This window comes from Saccopteryx leptura, chromosome 4 (assembly GCF_036850995.1).
Source record: "Saccopteryx leptura isolate mSacLep1 chromosome 4, mSacLep1_pri_phased_curated, whole genome shotgun sequence".
In the NCBI taxonomy this organism is placed as follows: Eukaryota; Metazoa; Chordata; class Mammalia; order Chiroptera; family Emballonuridae; genus Saccopteryx; species Saccopteryx leptura.
In genome coordinates, this window is record NC_089506.1 from 38,629,433 (window position 1) to 38,648,292 (window position 18,860).

At 48.8% G+C, this 18,860-nt stretch overlaps 1 protein-coding gene across 2 annotated transcripts in view; it reads right to left on the minus strand.

Moving 5' to 3' along the window:
• Window positions 1-18,860, minus strand: part of COL4A2 (collagen type IV alpha 2 chain) — a 201,294-nt gene that overhangs the window by 40,081 nt on the left and 142,353 nt on the right. For both annotated transcript variants that reach the window (XM_066380564.1, XM_066380563.1), the window contains exons 18-27: window positions 18,773-18,839; window positions 16,177-16,287; window positions 15,165-15,314; window positions 9,470-9,562; window positions 7,989-8,146; window positions 5,034-5,106; window positions 4,841-4,947; window positions 3,139-3,340; window positions 2,715-2,774; window positions 1,218-1,274 (exon numbers count right to left, since the gene is read on the minus strand). In XM_066380564.1, coding sequence (XP_066236661.1) covers window positions 1,218-1,274; window positions 2,715-2,774; window positions 3,139-3,340; window positions 4,841-4,947; window positions 5,034-5,106; window positions 7,989-8,146; window positions 9,470-9,562; window positions 15,165-15,314; window positions 16,177-16,287; window positions 18,773-18,839 — 1,078 coding nt within the window. The remainder of the gene's footprint in view (window positions 1-1,217; window positions 1,275-2,714; window positions 2,775-3,138; window positions 3,341-4,840; window positions 4,948-5,033; window positions 5,107-7,988; window positions 8,147-9,469; window positions 9,563-15,164; window positions 15,315-16,176; window positions 16,288-18,772; window positions 18,840-18,860) is intronic.

An 18,860-nucleotide genomic window follows, 5' to 3' on the forward strand; every position in this document is an offset into this window, starting at 1 on the left:
CCACGTCCCTCCCACGAGGTATGTGCGGGAAGCACTAAAGACCATTTTCTGCAAGTCCATAATTACCTCCTGGATGATATATTAGTTTACACAGAAGTGTTGAATCTGTGATCTCTTTAGGATCTCATTAAACTTCATGTTGTCAAAATATGTTCGAAAATCTTCTCCCCTCAAACCCAGTTTTGGGCCCCGTTTCCACTCAGGGGGTGCTGAAAACTGCCCCACCGGCTTAGCTCTTTACAGCTTATAGGAGACCTCACCCAGAGCATATCATGGGCGGTATTTTATGGACATCACTTATGAAATAGGAAGAGGCTAGAACAGCTGCATTTTTCCATTCGTACAGGTGAGGAGACTAGGTTCCAGAAGAAATAAGTGAGATGCCCCAGGCCCACTGCTAATTGCTGTTAGAACTAGACCTCACGGCAGGCTCGTGGCCACGTGTCTCATGCCGTCGACACTGAATTCTCTGCGTGACTCCCTCAGCGGGGTTCCGGGGTGCTTTCCCCTGCCCTGCCACAGCCAGAAGAGGCAAGAAGTCAAGAGGCTGACGTCCTATTGATGGCGGCAGTCTGAGAACTCGCCGGCTCTAGGGTGACGGACACAGACACCTGGACCTCACTGAGCAGCTGTGGCTGCCCAGGCCCCTGGACCGCCCTGCCGTGCGCGGGCACGTGGATGGCTGCGGACACTGGGCTCTATCGTGGAGAGCCCTTACTCCTTTCATGCGGGCTCTTTACACGGGGTGACTGCTCTGTGCCAGCAGACACAAGCCCAGTTCCTCCTAGACTGCAGAGACAACTCCCTCGTCCTGTTTGCTCCTGCTTTCGTCTCAGTGAAAACGCTAAAGAAACAATCCTCTCCAGTAAACACAAAGGGATGAAAGGAAATACAGAGGCAAACTTCCTTCCCAGGCCTCGGGCGCCCCTAGAGGTTAGTGCCATAGCTGAAGCCGAATCCTGTGTGGCAGGAACCTTCTCTAGACAGGGTTCAACCAGGTGTCGGTGACCACACACATTTCCTGTATTGATGAGAAAAGGTCTGCTTCCTTTAGAAGCTACCAGTTTGTGATAGAGTGCAGGATGGCAGAGCACGGTGACATCCAAGGGCAGAAAAGGATGCAGGGGGCAGAGGAAAGATGTGAAAATTGGGGGAAAAAACATGAAGATGCAAACAAGAAGGCAGGAAGTGCTCTCTGGTTCCCCGGAGCACATTACCTGTGGGGCCTGGGGGTCCTGGCTGGCCTGGCAATCCCTTGGGTCCTCCAATACAGCCTGGGAGGAGAGAGGAAAAAGACAGGTTGGAGCACTCCTCAGTGCCCAGCCTCACAGCTTGGGGGTTACTGCCAAGGTCAAGAGCAGGGACCGTGAATATCGGCTACCGTTTTATGATCAGAGTAACTTAATGAGTTAATTCATCTTGATGTGATCTGAATAAAAGTTTAATCTTATTGTGTAATCAAATTAGAATACTAATATAAAATGCAAATAAGGTTAAGTCCAGCCAAATAACAACTGGCACTGTGCTGGCCACGGTCCACCCCCTCAGCTGAGTTAGTCTAGTTCCTCCCCTGTGAGACTATGTGGATGCCTTTTTTGTCTGGAAACATCCACCGGTGGATGAAGGCCATTTGCAATTTCAAAAGGAATTCTTTGATTTCTCCTTTGTGACTCTGAATACTTTCAGAATTAGCCACAGCAAAGACTGCTCTGAGCCACGCCAAATGAAACCCGAGTGGCAGCTTCTTCCGGCTGGTGCGGCCAGGGCAGCGGCATTAAGCGGGGCACTTTGTTGTCTGGCCTTTGTCTGAGAGAGCCCCTCTGTGGGTACAGCAATTCTCTGAGACGTCCTTCATCCGTGTACCTGGGACTTGGCTGGGCTCCTATCTTGACAGAGGCTTTGGCTTCCTCTGCTACACGAGGAACCCAGGGTGGACCTGGCCAGCCCGGGTCATAGAAAGAAAGGAAGCCACTGTCTTCGGGACAGCCTGGCTTCCAGCCCACAGAGCCTCACACCGGAGGCCTTCTCACGTCTGCAGTTCTCTGAGAGCCTTGGGGTTTGTGTGCCGGGGCCGCAGCCTTTCTCTGAGTGCTGGGTCCATTTCCACGCCTCAACTTCAACCTCATGCAGGGCACCCACAGGTTCTGATGCTACTTCTCCAACTCAACCTTTAGGGAGGCTTTGCCTCTTTAATGCTGGCCAGGTCAACCTCTGCGTCTTCTCCCTTGAGCTCTCCATCACTAAGCCTCGGCTCAGGGTCACCTCCATATCCTCTCCTCATCTGTCACCCTTTGTTCTTTCTAGCACTCATTTATCATTAGACCTGATTTTGCTTTCCTGACAGCTATCTGGACGGCTCTTACATAACAAGCAAATAATTCACAGCTGCCTTTTACACATGTGTAGACCTAGAGCTGAATGTATGCATTTATTTTAGGTGTGAAGATCTATCTGCTGAGTTCTTACCAATGCTTGTCAGCTGATGCCTTGCCCTGGTGGGGAGACTCAGGAGCTCTGTGTGCTATGGTACCTGCCTTCCCTTTGATTCTAAGCCGAATCAGATGGGGTGCCAGCCCCAGGTTTGCATGTGTTTATACATCTTGCTGCAGCTCCATGCTCACTGCAGGAGCTCGCAGCAGTTGTTGACAAGTCATATGTTTTATAAACCAAAAGTTTTCAAGAGTTCTAAAGCCACTTGATCTTCATGACAGTACCTGGCTGGATGACGTCCTGTCCATCACCTCCGATGGGCCTTTTCACACCTGTATCACAATCTGGGAGCAAGACACGATGAAAGAGTGAGGCAACTCTGGAACTGAAAGTGACTAACTTATAATATCTGAGTGTGATGGTGGTGGGCAGGCTGGGGGTGGGCAGGAACTCCAAAGGCCCATGACGTGAGCACTAGACGGAGAGGCCCTGTATTCCAAGTGGTGACAGGAGGCTGTTGGTGGGTCTGAAAAACTCTGAGGTTGGGTATCATTTGTATGTGCTGAGAACTGATGATGCAACATAGTATTCTTACATGACACCACTGGGAATTTAAACATTGCTCCCCCCCACAAAGTAGTAGATATATGTTGAAGCACTACACAAGATCTCATGACTTTGAAAGATCAAAGAAAGGATCCTTCATACCTATTTGTCCTGGAGGGCCTGGGAGGCCAGGAGGGCCTGGGAGGCCGGATGGTCCAGGTAATCCGGGGTCTCCGGGGAAACCACGCTGGCCTTTGGGGCCTGGCAGGCCCAGCCCTGGAGGACCCTGCTCTCCTGGACTGCCCTGGGTGCCGGGTGCTCCCGGGTAGCCCGCGTCCCCTGGGGGACCTTTGATGCCATCACCCTGTGAGAATATTCAGTTTATTTCTTAAAAGATATGTAAACCTCAAAGACAGCCATATTCACAGTTCTCTTTCACATTCCTATGAGTTCCATGCTATGAATACAGAGCAGAAAAACGGTGGAGATTAATAGAAACCTACAGTTATGGTCTAACCAAGCCACAGAAATTAAAGGGCAGATTTTTTTAATAATCATGAGCAACACAACAGAAGATAGTTCTGGAAGGCATACAAATCTATTTGAATATTAATTTTTCTCTTTCCAAACAACTAGTGCCCGCGCGTCGAACGGGACCCTCAGTCACAGGAAGAATTCTGAATAAGAACAGTCAGGCATATAGGCTTGGATAGATGAGAATCGGAATACACTACTTTATTGTTTATGATTTAGCATTTGTGGCATAACTACTGTTCATAATGGCTAATTTGTTGTTAAAGGAAAGGAAGTCTTTAATTTGGACAAGAAAGAAGGAGTGTGTTCGTGAGAAGTCAGCAGAGATGATCGGATGAGAACAGCGGGAAGTGGCGGCACTCCAAACGAGTGGTCGCCACGCTCTCGGCTCTGACGGCCACAGCGCAAGACAGCGCCGTGCTGGGGCGACTGGGCAGCACAAACTCTTCTTTGAAAATAACTTTCAAAGTTATAACTAAAAAAGCAATACTAGATCATTAATAATCCAGGTGATTACAAAGAACCCAAGGATATTGCACCGAAAACATTTCAGTATTAGAATAGAAATGACCCACGTGACGGAAGGAGAAGGCCGTGGTTTCAGAATGAGGCAAATAAACCAGCAAAGAGAATGCAAATGTGAAGCTCTGAGAGGAGAGCTGCGGGTTGAGCTGTGTCCCCCACAAATGCTTCTGTCACATACGCGGCCCAGTCTGTATGCTATATGTTAAGGCAGCCCCAGGAAACGAATTCAAGAACCTCGGGGTGGGGTGGGGGGCACAGGCTTGATAACCGGAGAAAAGAAAATGGAATCTAGGGACAAGAGGATTGAGAAATCACACTGCAGAATCGGGAGAAAACTGCAGACTGTCCATGGGAAGCAGGACAGTGGGCTTAGGTGGGGGAGGGGAGGAGGACGGGCAGCGGGCAGCCGGCTGTCTCCGCCCTTCTCCACCTCCCACCCCAGCCTTCCCCCCAAGGAAGGAGGCTGGGGCTTTGTGGCCAAAACAAGTTGTGTATTTTATAACGAATCCTAGAAAAAATAGTATTCCGCCACCTATTTTAGAACATTTGATTGAGGGAGTGGTGTCTCATTCTGTTGTTAAACCAGGAAGAATACTTGTTATCTCTTTGACTTTTCAATGTTCACTTCGGGCTTGACTTCCCACCTAACTCACAGTGTCTTAAGAAATATAATTTCTTCTCGTTAAAACAGAACGGGTCGCGTGGGGTGGGGGTAGTGTAGTGCCAGCACCGTTCACTTCCGAGGTGTTTAAGCGCGGCTGGAACAGGGAGGGGCGGAGCCGGCCCCACACCCGCGGCTACTCACCGGAGGGCCCGGGAGGCCTGGGAACCCACCGAGCCCATCACGGCCCTGGATGCCGTCGTCTCCTTTGATACCAGGCACGCCCGGCACGCCTGGTTGTCCCTTCTCACCTGGGAAAGAACGTGCAGTGTGACTACTCATACAGTGCTGCCACCCGATAAACAATGCACGAACGGCTTGGCCACAGAGGACTGACCTTTGGTGGTAATTGTTCTAGAATCTCCCTTCAGTCCTTTGGGTCCAGGAGGTCCAAAGTCACCAGGGGCTCCCTGTGGAAACAAACACAAAATTTCTCCCTCCTTCATACTGTTTAAGGACGTCTGGGAACGTGATGATTTTCTGTTCATACAACTCAAGGGCCATGACCTGTCATTCAGCCCAGCGCTGTCCAGAAGGGCTTTCTGCCATCTTCGAGTTCTCTATACCTGGCCGTCCAACACAGTGGCCTCCCATCACAAATGGCTACTGAACACTTGAAAGTGGCAGGTGGGTCTGAAGAACTGAATTTCTTTCTTTTTTTCTTTTTATATTTAAAGATTTTATTTATTGATTTGAGAGAGAGAGAGAGAGAGAGAGAGAAAGGCATGGGGGGAGGAACTGAATTTCTAATTTTAAATAATTAGAAATGAATGGAAGCAGACACACGTGGCCGGACAGTGGAAATCAGGACCTTGCTGCTCAAAGCTCGGCCAGGGGACCAGCAGCAGCAGGACACTCTCCTGGGAGCTCGTTAGAAACACTGAGCCTCAGGCCCCACCTGGGGCAGCCGAACCAGACCTGTGTTTCAGTCAAGTCCCCACGATTCATAGGCTTATGGTCCGCTGAGAAGCAATGATCTAAAACACAAGGTGGCTCACTCTCAACTGCAATTATTTAGAATGTGAGCAGATAATACGCCTCCAAGTACAAAGGATGGGAATGTGTGGTCATCAATATTGAGAACAATAGAGTGTTGGAAGCGGAAATTCAGGTAGGAAGAAAGCATACTTTAGAGACAAGCTTATTGCACGATCCCGCACATTTTAGGCTGTAAAATCGAGTTTGGGTTTTCCACGAGCAGCTTAATGGTTCAGAATGCCTTTTAGTATGTGCGATTTGTGAGTTTTTGGCAAATCTTGGATTATCTTAATTGCAAGATAATGACAGCTTTTAGTGTTGGCTTAATTAAGTGGAATGTTACAAGTGCTTATGAGGTCTTTTCTCCTAAAAATCTTCCACAGATAGTAGGGTTATTGATTTAGGTCTGTGCAGAAACGGGTGGTATTCTGTCAGCATCCAGACACCGTCTCACATGCAGATGCGGCTCAACGGGTCGGTGTCAGGCCCATGAACGGATGGATGAACTCATTTATCGACTGATTATTCCCATACTTCCAACACTCTGCCAGACTCTGTCAGTGCAGATACTTAGAAACAAAAAACCTCTTTAGTCCTTCCTACTGCCAAGGGGGTTGTCAGACATGTAAGCATATAATTAAATGCAAGACAATAAGCACACCACCAGAGATGTTTGAACACAGTGCGGAGGGTGTGTATGCAATACAGCTGGGGAAAGCCGGGGCGCTGGGAAGATTTTAGACATTCCAGGTGCACAAAATGGGATCCATTTGACTTCTAGGAAATATTCAATCATTTTATAAATAATTGAATATTCCACCAGTTTTGCCATTGTTTGCAATTCTCATGACATACCCTTTCCAAGGAATAGACAGCCATGATTTGGAGATGGTATTGTTTGTAAATTAGGATAAAATGTAGCACCTACTAATTTTAGTTGGATATAACTATTTGTTTCCTGAGAAATCGTGGGGTCTGGAAGAGAGAGGTGCTTTGGATCTCAGCGTCACCCGTAAACAGCAGTGGTCACAACCTTCTGCACCAGCAGCTCTGGGGGGCTGCAATTCTCTTGCACCACGTTGTGGAACCAGATCACCCTGATTGTCCGCGGCCAAGTGTCCTCAGCAATCTTTCCTCTGTTGCTAAATATATCCAATGGTGGACTTTTCTCTTTATAAACCTCCCTTGGTTCTCTTTTAAGGTAAAAAAGAAAAGTATAATCTCTTTGCTTTCATCTGAAATTTGCTTTGAAATCCTTTGTTAGTTAAAACCTGCCATGGAAGAAAGATCTACTCCAGACGATCTCTTCATAAGGGGTGAAATCAAGTCCACTTTGCTGATGTACACAGGGAGTCCGTGGGTAGGGAATTTCACACATCCACACAACGTAAACCATCCATAATTTCCTTGGAGGTCTTGGTTTTGTTGGGTTAAGGGAGCCTTCACAAAATGTTAAGCCAGTTCTATCCTAAATCTGAAGAGGCGAATGCTTAATAAGTAAGATGCTTTACATTCAAAATGTTAGAAGTTTTTTGTTTTTTTTTTGGGGGGGGGGTATAATTCTTATACTATAAAACTCACCATGTTAGAGCATACAATTCAGTGGTTACAAGGTTGTGCAATCATCATTACTATCTGATTGCAGCACATTTTGATCGGCCCCAGAAGAATCCCTGCACCCACTAAGTAGTCCCATTCTTCCCTCTCCCCTCGTCCCTGGCAACCACCAATCCACTTCTTCCTTCCGGACTTGCTTGTTCTGAATACTTCAGGTGAATAAAATCATAACACCTGCTCTTTTGTACCTGATTTATTTCACTAAGCATAATGTTCTTGAGGTTTGTCCACACTATGACACATGTCAGCACTTCATTCTTTTTGATGGCTGAGTAATGTTCCATCGTGTGGGTATGCTTTGTTTATTCATCGTTGATGGACATTTGGGTTGTTTTCACCTTTTGGCTACTGTTATTAATACTGTTATAAATATTTGTATACAAGTTTTTGTGTGGACATGTGTTTTCAATCTCTTGGGTCTATATCTAGGAGTGGACTTTCTGGGTCATATGATAATTCTATGATTGACTTTTTGAGGAACTGTCAAACGGTTTTCCATAGTGGCTGCAGCATTTCATATTCCCACCAAGTAGAAGTTTTAAAGTTCCCCTTAGAGTACATCGTCTTTTTGGATGAAGAGTTGGGTGCAGGCGAGTGGCTGTTCTGAAGCTGTGTTAATTGGATGAGTAAGAGCTGGGAAAGCAGGGGTAGGTGTGAAGGCTGTCGTACCAGCTCTGTGATGGGATCTGTCTCTCACCTTGAAGCCCGGGAACCCGGGGGTGCCGTGATGGCCAGGGTCTCCTGGGATCCCTTTCTTTCCAGGCTGCCCGCTGATGCCCGGAAAGCCCTTGGCTCCTGGCAGCCCTGGAAGGACCCCGGCGAACTGATCGGCGCACTTACAGTCCCCTTCATCACCTGCAATGTGAGGGAGAGGATGGGGCTTGTTATTTATTCCCGAAGCGAGTGTTAAACGCTTTTCTTGGCTTTGCAGGGACAGGAGACTGAGCTGGGTGAGGGGCTGGGCTGGGGGCGGGGGGAGGAGTGGAGGCAACCCCACACTCCAAGGCCATCACCTACTCTGGCCTTCACGCTCCCGCATGTGGGGGGAACCGTTATGACCATTTCTTAGACGAAGAGCGTGAATTACGTAAGTGTGCAGTCGGGTCTCTCTGGGATGCAGAAATCTACTGCAGTGTTTACTGAAGATGCTTCAACAGTGGGACAATTTACAGAGGAGGGTGGAGAGTGGAGGAATAGTGACAGGGGTGGGGCTTCCGAAAGCCACCACAGGGCCTCAGGGGCAAGAGAAGGAGAGGGTGTTCCAGCGTAAGCTGTGGCAAGAGCTGTGGGCTTAGAGACCAAGGAAGTGGGTGGGCAGAGGAAAAATATGCCATTCCTCTTCTGTCTTGCCATGGCTGGGCTCAGGGAGCCTGGTGCTGGTGGTGGGTCAGCTTCCCAGGGTAGACAGGGCCTGGGGACCGATGAGGACAGACGACGGCTCAGTGGGGCCGAGCTGTCCAGCTCGTCCCCAGACGTCTGATTCCCGCAATCAGCCCTGTCCACGCACCCACACGTCCCACGTGCACCACAAAGGTCCAGGTGCGGTTAAAGCCCGCCCCCGCCCCGGAATGGGAGAGCTGAGCAGGCGTCACCGTGGTCCCTGACAGCTCGCAGAACAGGGGCCACCTGGACTAATCCTCCCACAGAGAGGGCGTTCGTTGAGCGGGGGTCAGTGTCTTCGAGGGACGGCAGAGCAGCATGTTCTAACTGTGCTTCTACCACCAAGCGGGAGCGAGATGCCGGGCGGGTCACGTCACTCCTCTGAGTCTCGCCCATTAACAAATCCCTAACTCCGGGGCTCAGCCTTAGGATCAAACCAGAGGATTCCTCTACAAGCACTCTGCAGTGGACAGGTGCTATGCAAATACTGGTTATGTGGTCTTGGAGCTGAGCACCTGGGTCTGAAGTCAGTCTGTGAAATCACGGCTCATCTCATTTGCCCAGTGCTGGCTCTGCACTGACAGAGAACAGGGAACGGTGAGCAAATGGGTGCCGGGTGCACAGAAGGCTTAACGACACCACCCACCTTAGTTTCAGTGGAGTTTCCGTGGAAAGGAGGGGGCCAGTGGGGAACCGGAGGATCATGCTCATTTCAGAACAAGGGAAAAGGGTGAAGTGGACTCAGAAGGGCTCAGTCATTCCCCCAACTCTGCTCTCCTGTTCCCTGACGTCCCTTACCTTTCCATCCTTTCTGTCCGCGAGCCCCGGGGAAACCAGGAGACCCAGGAACACCTGCCTCTCCTTGTGATCCTTTAAGGCCATAAAGGTAACCTAAGGAAAAAACCCACGGGGGCCACATGTTAGCACAGCCAGAGGGTCCCACTTCTGGCTGAACTCAGAGCTAGAAGGTTTTCAGTTAAATCTCCTCACAGAGAGTAAAATGTCTCGCACACTCCAATGCCACTCTGAAGTTCCTCGTCAGAAAGAACCGGAAGCTACCATGTGCTCATTGCTTCCAGGGATGCAAAGAAAGGTGAGCGCCTACGAATTTAGTTTTTCTATTAAAGTCTAAGGATAAAAATCTTTCTTTTTTGAGAAACGTTGAGTCAAAGCGAGGTTTTGATTTTTCAACCACATATTTTGCTAAAGACTTGGATTCTAAGATTACCAAAAGACTTCCGGTTTACACACACACACACACACACACACACACACAAAAAATCAAAATTAACTCGGTTCCTTATTCTGTCCTCTCCCCTGGAACAGGTGCACAGATGAACATATTTCACCCCTATACACACACAAGACACACTATTTCCTCTTTCACTCTTTTGGATGCTCACGAGTACACACATGCACACATGGAGTTTATGTAATTTATGCAGATAACTTGTGACTCATCTGGATTCAGTGTGGTCACCTCTACCCTCCTGACCCTCATCCCTTTACCTAGGACCAGGGTACTTCCAAAGTGTTGCCACTGTCTGCAGGGCTCCAATAATTCCAAGCAGAGATATTTGGGCAAAGGTGTGAAAAATATACTCTAAAAGTCAACAAAACTCTCGAAGTCACATTTGAGAGGAGCTCCCTCTTGTGGTGGGCATGGGGCTGCACATGTCCAGGAAACATCACTGCTGGATATGGAATGAGTCTCCCTCAGCCACTCGATTCTCCTCCCTGCTAACCCTTACAATGCTCACAGCTTCAAAGATCCAATAAAACCCCTCTAAAAAATCAAAATACATGTTGCCATGCCCACCTCCTGGTATCTGAGAGGAGGAGAGAATGAGGCTCTTAAAGAAGCAGGAAGGAAAGGAAAACACCAGTTTTAAATTTTTTTCTATCTGTTTGGGAAAATGATACCAGAATTTCAGTGTCAGACCGCTCCTAGGTAACTAAATCTTTATAAAAGGGTGGTGGTGATTATTGTTTCGTGTAATTTGTTCTCATTAAACCTTTGCTATAATCTTTCTCATCCACCCACCCATCCATCCATCCATCCATCCATTTATCCATCAAACATTTCTCCCGCGCCTACGCTGTGCCCAGCAGTATGCTGGGAGCTGTGCATTCGGCTGGAAACCAAAGGGCCGGAAGCTCATGGAGCTTACTGCTTAGATGTGGAGGTACATGTCAGACAACCCTTATTAAACAGACCAATATATGCTTTCAAATTATGGCCAGCGCTGTGAGAAGGCTGCTTAGAGAAAGTAATGGGAGGGAGGGCATCAGGAAAGTCACTTCTGAGAACGTGACACTTAAATTACAACCCAGAGAATAAAAGCCAGCCAGCCAAGAGGGACCAAGAGGAAATGTTCCAAAGAGAGGATAAACTCGTCTAGAAGTCCCTGAGGTGGAAGGAAAGTAGTCATTGCGGGCAGTGAGTGAGGGCAGAATTCTGGAAAGGGAGGTGAATGAGATCATGTCAGCCCAGTGGTCTGAGGAAGGGGGTTCGGTTGTATCCCAAGGGCAGTAGGGAGTCAGTCATTCAAGGGTTTTCAAGAGGAAGTCACACAATCTAATCTACATGTGAAACGGGCACACTGGCCACATAGCCAATTACTGGAGAGAGAAAGAATGGAAGTTGGTCACGAGTGGGTCGGCTATTCCGGCAGACTGAGCAGGAGACATCGCGGCAGCTCTGGCTGGGGCAGAGGCAGTGAGATGATGGACTGACTCAGGATACACGAGGCAGAATCACTAGGACTTGGCGGCGGATTCGTTGTGTGGCTCAGTGAGATGCCAACAGTGAGTTCCAGGGCTCTGGCTGGAGCTCCTGGGTCTGCAGAGCTGGGTGAGGCCCAGCAGAGGAGCGTGTGGGTGGGGGAGTCAGGGAATTGGGGAGCAGGAGACCCAGAGTTCAGTCTCAGACACACAGAGTTGGCGATGTCTGTGACACACAGAGTGGCGACCACGTGACGAGCTGACAGTTTGCATGAGTTTGGAGTTCAGAACAGGGGACTGGGCTAGAGACACGACGAAGGAGGGCTGACACAGAACTTGTACTTCTGCATCCCAGTCCGACGCTCTATCCACTGTGCTACCACCTGGTCACAGAACTTGTACTTCAATGCATGTGAATGGGCGCCTTCCCTTAGGTAGACAGTACAGAGAGGAAAGCGGGTCCAAGAGCGAACTGCAAGGACCTCCGTCATCCACCAGACGGATGAGTAGAGGGGGAAACAGAAGAACGGGCCAGCGACAGATTCTAAAAAAAAAAGGTAATTGAGAAAATGGGGGGAAAGACAGTGGGGCATCATGGAGGCCAGAGAAGAGAGTTTGTGAAGCAAGGGGTGCCGGCTGCCCCCCGTGTGCTGAGAGGCTGCTGACAGAGCAGCATGGTGGCCCTGGGATGTGGCTCTATGGGGCACTGGTGACTGGGTCAAGAGCATTTCAGTCCAATGGCTGACTCTGTGGGCTTTATTTTATGTCTCCAAGTTCTTCAAATATGCTATGAGAGGCCCTGGCCGGTTGGCTCAGTGGTAGAGCGTCAGCCTGGCGTGCAGGAGTCCTGGGTTCGATTCCCGGCCAGGGCACACAGGAGAGGCGCCCATCTGCTTCTCCACCCCTCCCCCTCTCCTTCCTCTCTGTCTCTCTCTTCCCCTCCCGCAGCCAAGAGCAAAGTTTCCATTGGAGCAAAGTTTGCCCCGGTGCTGAGGATGGCTCTGTGGCCTCTGCCTCAGGCACTAGAATGGCTCTGATTGCGGCAGAGTGATGCCCCAAGATGGGCAGAGCATCGGCCCTTAGTGGGCATGCCGGGTGGATCCCGGTTGGGCGCATGTGGGAGTCTGTCTGACTGCCTCCCCGTTTCCAACTTCAGAGAAATACAAAAAAGAAAAAAAAAAAAGCTACGAGAAGTACAGTACCACAGGTAGTTATTTAATCAGAAATGCTTCGGGGATATCAGCATCTTAAATGAGAGACAGAGATTGTAAGTGTTCCTTATAGTTTTTGTATGGTAACTCTAGTTAAAAGGCAAGTGTCGCCATCTCACGACGCCCACCTACCTTTTTCCTATTTTGTTTCTTCTTTACCTAATAAATTAGTAATTTCAAGCAAGTCCTATAGAATAGCAGTGTGTCTCTTAGATATTTTCAAGATGATATTCCTGAAGAGGTCAATGGCCACAATGAACCAGGCAGTATTTTGACTTATTCGAGAACAAACACAGTGGAACTGCTCCACACTTAAGTTAACTGAGCTGGAACTAGGAGTAAGCAAAAATATTTAGCTCAGAAAAAGAACTGACTTCATGGTTTAATTTTGCTGGAACTGAAAAGCACTAAAAATTCTGACTTTCATCAGTAACAACACATAATACAGGATGAACGGTAGTTAAGGAAAAAAATCCAACAATTTCATTTCAGGGGAACAGTCAAGCTCTGGGAATCAAGGTCATTGATATTAAATTTTGATTACACATGATAATGTTTTAAAAGGCCATTACAGTTGGCTACATTTTGGACAAGAATTGATCAAAATAGTAATAATTTTTTTTTCTTTTCTTTTTTTTTTTTGTATTTTTCTGAAGCTGGAAATGGGGAGAGACAGTCAGACAGACTCCCGCATGCGCCCGACCGGGATCCACCCGGCACGCCCACCAGGGGCGACGCTCTCCCCACCAGGGGGCGATGCTCTGCCCCTCCGGGGCGTTGCTCTGCCGCGACCAGAGCCACACTAGCGCCTGGGGCAGAGGCCAAGGAGCCATCCCCAGCGCCCAGGCCATCCTCGCTCCAATGGAGCCCTGGCTGCGGGAGGGGAAGAGAGAGACAGAGAGGAAGGAGAGGGGGAGGAGAAGCAAATGGGCGCCTCTCCTATGTGCCCTGGCCGGGAATCGAACCCAGGTCCCCCGCACACCAGGCCGCGAAGCTCTACCGCTGAGCCAACCGGCCAGGGCCACAAAATAGTAATAATTTTAAAAAAGGTGATTAGAAACTGTGTCTCAGGTGGTAAGCTAAATATTCAAGGAGAACTTAAGTTGTATGCTTTTTAAAATTTTTAGGTGATAAAATGTATCAAATACCATTCCATTTACTTTATAAATTCTCTGTTCAGTCTACAATATGAATCAGAAATAAGTTAATATGTTTACTTCTAGTAAATCATAAACTTACTAAGCAAGGTGGGATGCATTTGTGCCTTTATCAAAAAGGAATTTAGTCATAGGAATAATGCCAAGGTTAGCCTTTAATCACAATCCTTTAAATAGGCTATTTATCTATGCTTTTATTGTTGCCAAAAAACAAAAACCCAGAACATATATTATTTACTCAGGAAATATGACATTCATAGAAATGCAGCCATTGTCAAAAATGTCACAGTAGTAAATATTACTTCCAGGATAAAAAAAATTAAAGATATCACTGCTTAAACTATTTGGCAATTTTCGGGGAGATACTTGCACTTAATGTTTGAGAGAATGTGAGAATCTGCTTTCTCCAGTTGAAGGAAAACTGGAAACACAGAATCATATTAACCTAAAAAATTTTCTGTGGAATTTAAAACAGAATCAGAGAAGTGACTACTGACTTCGTGATGGAAGGAGGAAGTACGTACAGGTACAATTCTAATGCCTCCAACAGTTTTCCTTCTAGAGATGGCGAAGAGAAGTAGTCTTCCCAGAGCAATGATAGCATGGCTCTTTGAATTTATCTTTAACCGATATCAAATACTACCTGTTAGCAAATATGATGCTCAAAGCATAACTCTTTAAACTCAGAAGCTGAAGTGAGTAACCACTTTGATGGCAAGGTCAAAGACAGAGTGAGAGCATTGTAAAAGACCCGCCACAGAAAATACCACTTTGTGTACAATGTGATGATGCCCTGTAGGTAGCATGTGAGGACAGACTCTCACACTTGTCTACTTTACTGATTTTCATAGTCTTTCATCTTGGCTTTGGCTAATGGCTGCCACTTCTTTTTAGAGGTGGTGCAACCATCCTTTCTCGCCATCAATACCGCCATGGCTTTGGCTGTGCGTGGGCCAGCAAGACAGATTATCAAGTCTCCTTAAAATTGTTGGTTAAACAGCAGAGAGAGGCTACCAGTCAAGATGTGAGTCCTCCACCCTGGAGGAAGGTGTCTGGAACTTGTCACTCGACAGCTTTCAGCTCTCGGCTCTCATCGCGTCCAGACTGTACCTCTCTGATGTTTGACTGAAGGACGGACTGCACTGGAGCTACCGTCAGACAACGCTTACTGTGTGATACCCACGGGACTGTGGATACACAACAGGTTTGCAAGGTTTTGCCCTTCCTCCATCACTGGCTCTTTCTGTTTGTGCCGCAGAGCACCTGCTATGCCCCAATTCGCTGCCTACTGCTTTGGTTCACAACATTATTTAGCAGAAAGTCAAAGTAAAAATATGGCTGAGGCCAGTCTTCTCTTCTGGACACTAGAATGTACAGCTTTTTTGAGTTTCCGTCACTTACCATCTGGTCCGGGGGGCCCAGCAGGTCCGGGGAGTCCTGGGAATCCTGGCTTTCCATCAGCTCCCGGCGGGCCAGGGTAGAGCGCAGGCATGCCCGGCTCTCCGATGAAGCCTTTGGGTCCCATTTCACCTGGTAAGCCTCTCGTTCCATCTGAAAATCCAACAGCAATCAGAAGTAGTGTGAAACTTCTGATTTTTTTTTCGTTTTTCCCAAGTGAGAGAAGGGGCGATAGTGAGACAGACTCCTGCATGCGCCCCAACTGGTTTCCACCTGGCAACTCCTATCTGGGGCTGATGCTCTGCCTATCTGGGGCCATGCTCATATCTGAGCTATTTTCAGTGCCTGAGGCAGAGGCTCCATGGAGCCATCCTCAGCGCCTAGAGTTGATGTGCTCGAATCAATTGAGAGAGAGAGAGAGAGAGAGAAAGAAAGGGGTAGGAGGAGGGGCAGAGAAGCAGATGGTCGCTTGCTTCTCCTGTGTGCCCTTGACTAGGAACTGAACCCAGGACATCCACACACTGGGCTGGCACTCTACCACTAAGCCAACCATCCAGGACTAAACTTCTGATATTTAATAGTCGCATTGGCATTCCTGTCCACAGGAGCCCACCAGTGGGACTAGTAAATTTACAGTCCATTCAGTACCTTAACAGATGGCCAGTGATATATTTCATCACCATTTTTCAACTTCAAAAAACGTCCCTCAGCAATGGCCTGAGAGTTGCTATCAACACTTGGCAACGTTTGTTGATGGCCTCTGCTCTTCACAGCCAAGTGACAGAATCATGCTAGTTACTCATCAGCGGCATAGTCTCACCTAGTGGGAGAGTTACTATCACAGACCCAGTTGTTCTGCGAAGACATCCAAACATGCATATGGGACCCATTACAGCCGCTAAACCTAGTCTCTGAGAAAGGGCACCAGAACCAACCAAGCCGCGCAGTCAGGAAGCAGCCCGTGGTTGATGTGAAGACTTCGAGTCGTCGTTCTGATAGCGGGGAACCACATTACCTTCATCTCGGAAGGACGGGCCAGGGAGGCCTGGGGGGCCAGGGTCTCCTGGCAGCCCCGGAGCTCCTCGATCCCCATGGGTCCCTGGAAATCCTGGGTCACCTCTGCCACCTGGAACCAAAACAGGCGCCACAGTAAGCGCAGGACTGTTGTCTAGGACTCGTGACAGATGTTCACCTTTTCACTGGATGCATCTTTACCAATATGTGCACACTGTGTGAAGCATGGTGGGGTCCCAAATGTTTACTCTACGGTGGCCCCTGATTTCAAGGAGCTCATTCCTAATCAAATAGAGATGAGATAAAATTCCTACAAATATAAAACAATAAAGAGGCACAGAATGCCAAAAAGATATACACAGGTTTCAAAGAAAGGGAAGATTATTTTTGGGGGAACTCGAATATTGAGGGACTAAAAACAATAGAAGTAGACTTTTGAGCTATTGCTTTGTGCACTAGGCTCAGCGTCAAATACTTTACACACATTTGATTCTCATAAAACCACGTGGCATAGATGGTATCACAGTCGCAATTTTACAGAGAGGTGAAGCATTGTGCCCAGGGGCATTCAAGTTTCCTGGAGCAGGTCACCTCACAGGTGAGTTTCGGACATGGTGGAGTTTGAGGAGACAGGTGCCAGCGGAGGGAGAGGGCAGAGGATGGTGGAGGGAAGGGCCTCTGGAGGGGAGATCAGCCCACACAAAAGCACAGGGCTGGGAGCGCCCAGCAGGACCGGCGGCAGGTGCAGGTGAGCTCAGGGAGTGGGGGACCAGAGGGCAGAGGATGTCGAGGGAAGGGCCTCTGGAGGGGAGATCAGCCCACACAAAGCACAGGGCTGGGAGCGCCCAGCAGGACCGGCGGCAGGTGCAGGTGAGCTCAGGGAGTGGGGGACCAGAGGGCAGAGGGTGGTGGAGGGAAGGGCCTCTGGAGGGGAGACCAGCCCACACAAAAGCACAGAGCTGGGAGCGCCCAGCAGGACCGGCGGCAGGTGCAGGTGAGCACAAGGAGTGGGGAACCAGAGGGCAGAGGGTGGTGGAGGGAAGGGCCTCTGGAGGGGAGATCAGCCCACACAAAGCACAGGGCTGGGAGCGCCCAGCAGGACCGGGCGGCAGGTGCAGGTGAGCACAGGGAGTGGGGGACCAGAGGGCAGAGGGTGGTGGAGGGAAGGGCCTCTGGAGGGGAGATCAGCCCACACAAAAGCACAGAGCTGGGAGCGCCCAGCAGGACCGGCGGCAGGTGCAGGTGAGCACAGGGAGTGGGGGACCAGGCTGGGTAAGTAGCTGAGTCCGATGTGAGAAAAAAGATGATGTGATTAGGAACCCTCCAGGCACCAGGCACCGAGCCAGGGGCAAGGAGTGGGGTGGGGAGGCTGATTCTCTTCGAGCCCCTCTTCCTCTCTTCCCCAGCTCCTGCCTTGGCGGGCTCTTCCTAACTATTTGCTGGCTGAATAACATATGAATGCTTTTACAAGCCTTATCTGCAAATAAACAAGAAGTGGCATTGCTATGTTCTCTCGTGTGTTGGATAAAGACATATAAAAGTAGTTATTGAACTGACACACGGCTCACACCTAAGCCTGACAGGGAGTCCCTGACCCTTGGGCATATATGACAGGGGTGCATCAGATGAGCTACTGCGTGCAGGAAGGAAGCAACAGAACGTTTTTATTAAAGAAAAAAATCTCATCCTTTAAAATCCCTGTCTGATGTGTGAGTTTTAGCAAGTACACCATTCAGTCATTGGGATAAATATTTCCTGAGCACCGACGAGGTGCCTGCATCTGTTCTAGAAACTGGGGCTACAGGAGCGAACTGCTGGGGCGACCATCTCGGCCGCCATGGAACCTCCCACAGCAGATTCGTTATCCACTGAGAAACAAATATACGGTTATTCAGGGGAGTGCTCAAAACATTAAAAAAAACATTATTTATAAAGTTCACAGTTACTGTTTATAACTTTCAAAAAGGTTCAGAGACCATTGCTCTGACCACAGAAGTTGAGTCATATTTCAGTACAATAATCTTACGAATTTGGAAGGCTGAGGTAAGATAACGAGATAAGCATTCGCTACAACACATGCAAAATCCTTCATTTACATACACACAGGGGTGTGAGAGTGGAGCCTCTTCCTAGGTAGCTGTTCATGTGCCCATATCTGGGAATGTAGTTCCTTAAACCTAAAAGGATGTGACTGTTTACAAATCATAGCTTGTGATCAATGCTGGCTTTCAGACTGGCTGGCAGAGGGCGTAAGCACCTTGGTGGCTTTGGAGTGGAAATGAGTGCAGGTGGCCGGGCCTGCTGCCATGGGGGCCCGATGTCCAGAAGGACTGGGTTTCTTTAGTGACACCGTAGACGACAAATTCAGGACCTGCACAAGGTATGCGGCGCTGGAGGAGTTTCCCGGTGGAGGGGTCGTACCTCGACAGTGCGGAGCCATCTCTCAGGCAGAGGCAAAATGAGGGTCTCCTTGTTCTAAACATCTTTTGTTTGCTTTGTTTTGTTTTACTTAGAGAACTCTTTCTTGAAAGTTCATGGCTCTGTGTCCATAACAGAAGAGAATGTAGAGTCTCATGCGAAAGAAATCGCATACGAACCTTTTGCTAGAGAAGGATGTGGGGAGTAGGCAGGTCGGCCCGGGGGTCCTCGGTCACCCACTTCTCCCTGGAGAAATTAAAAAAAAAG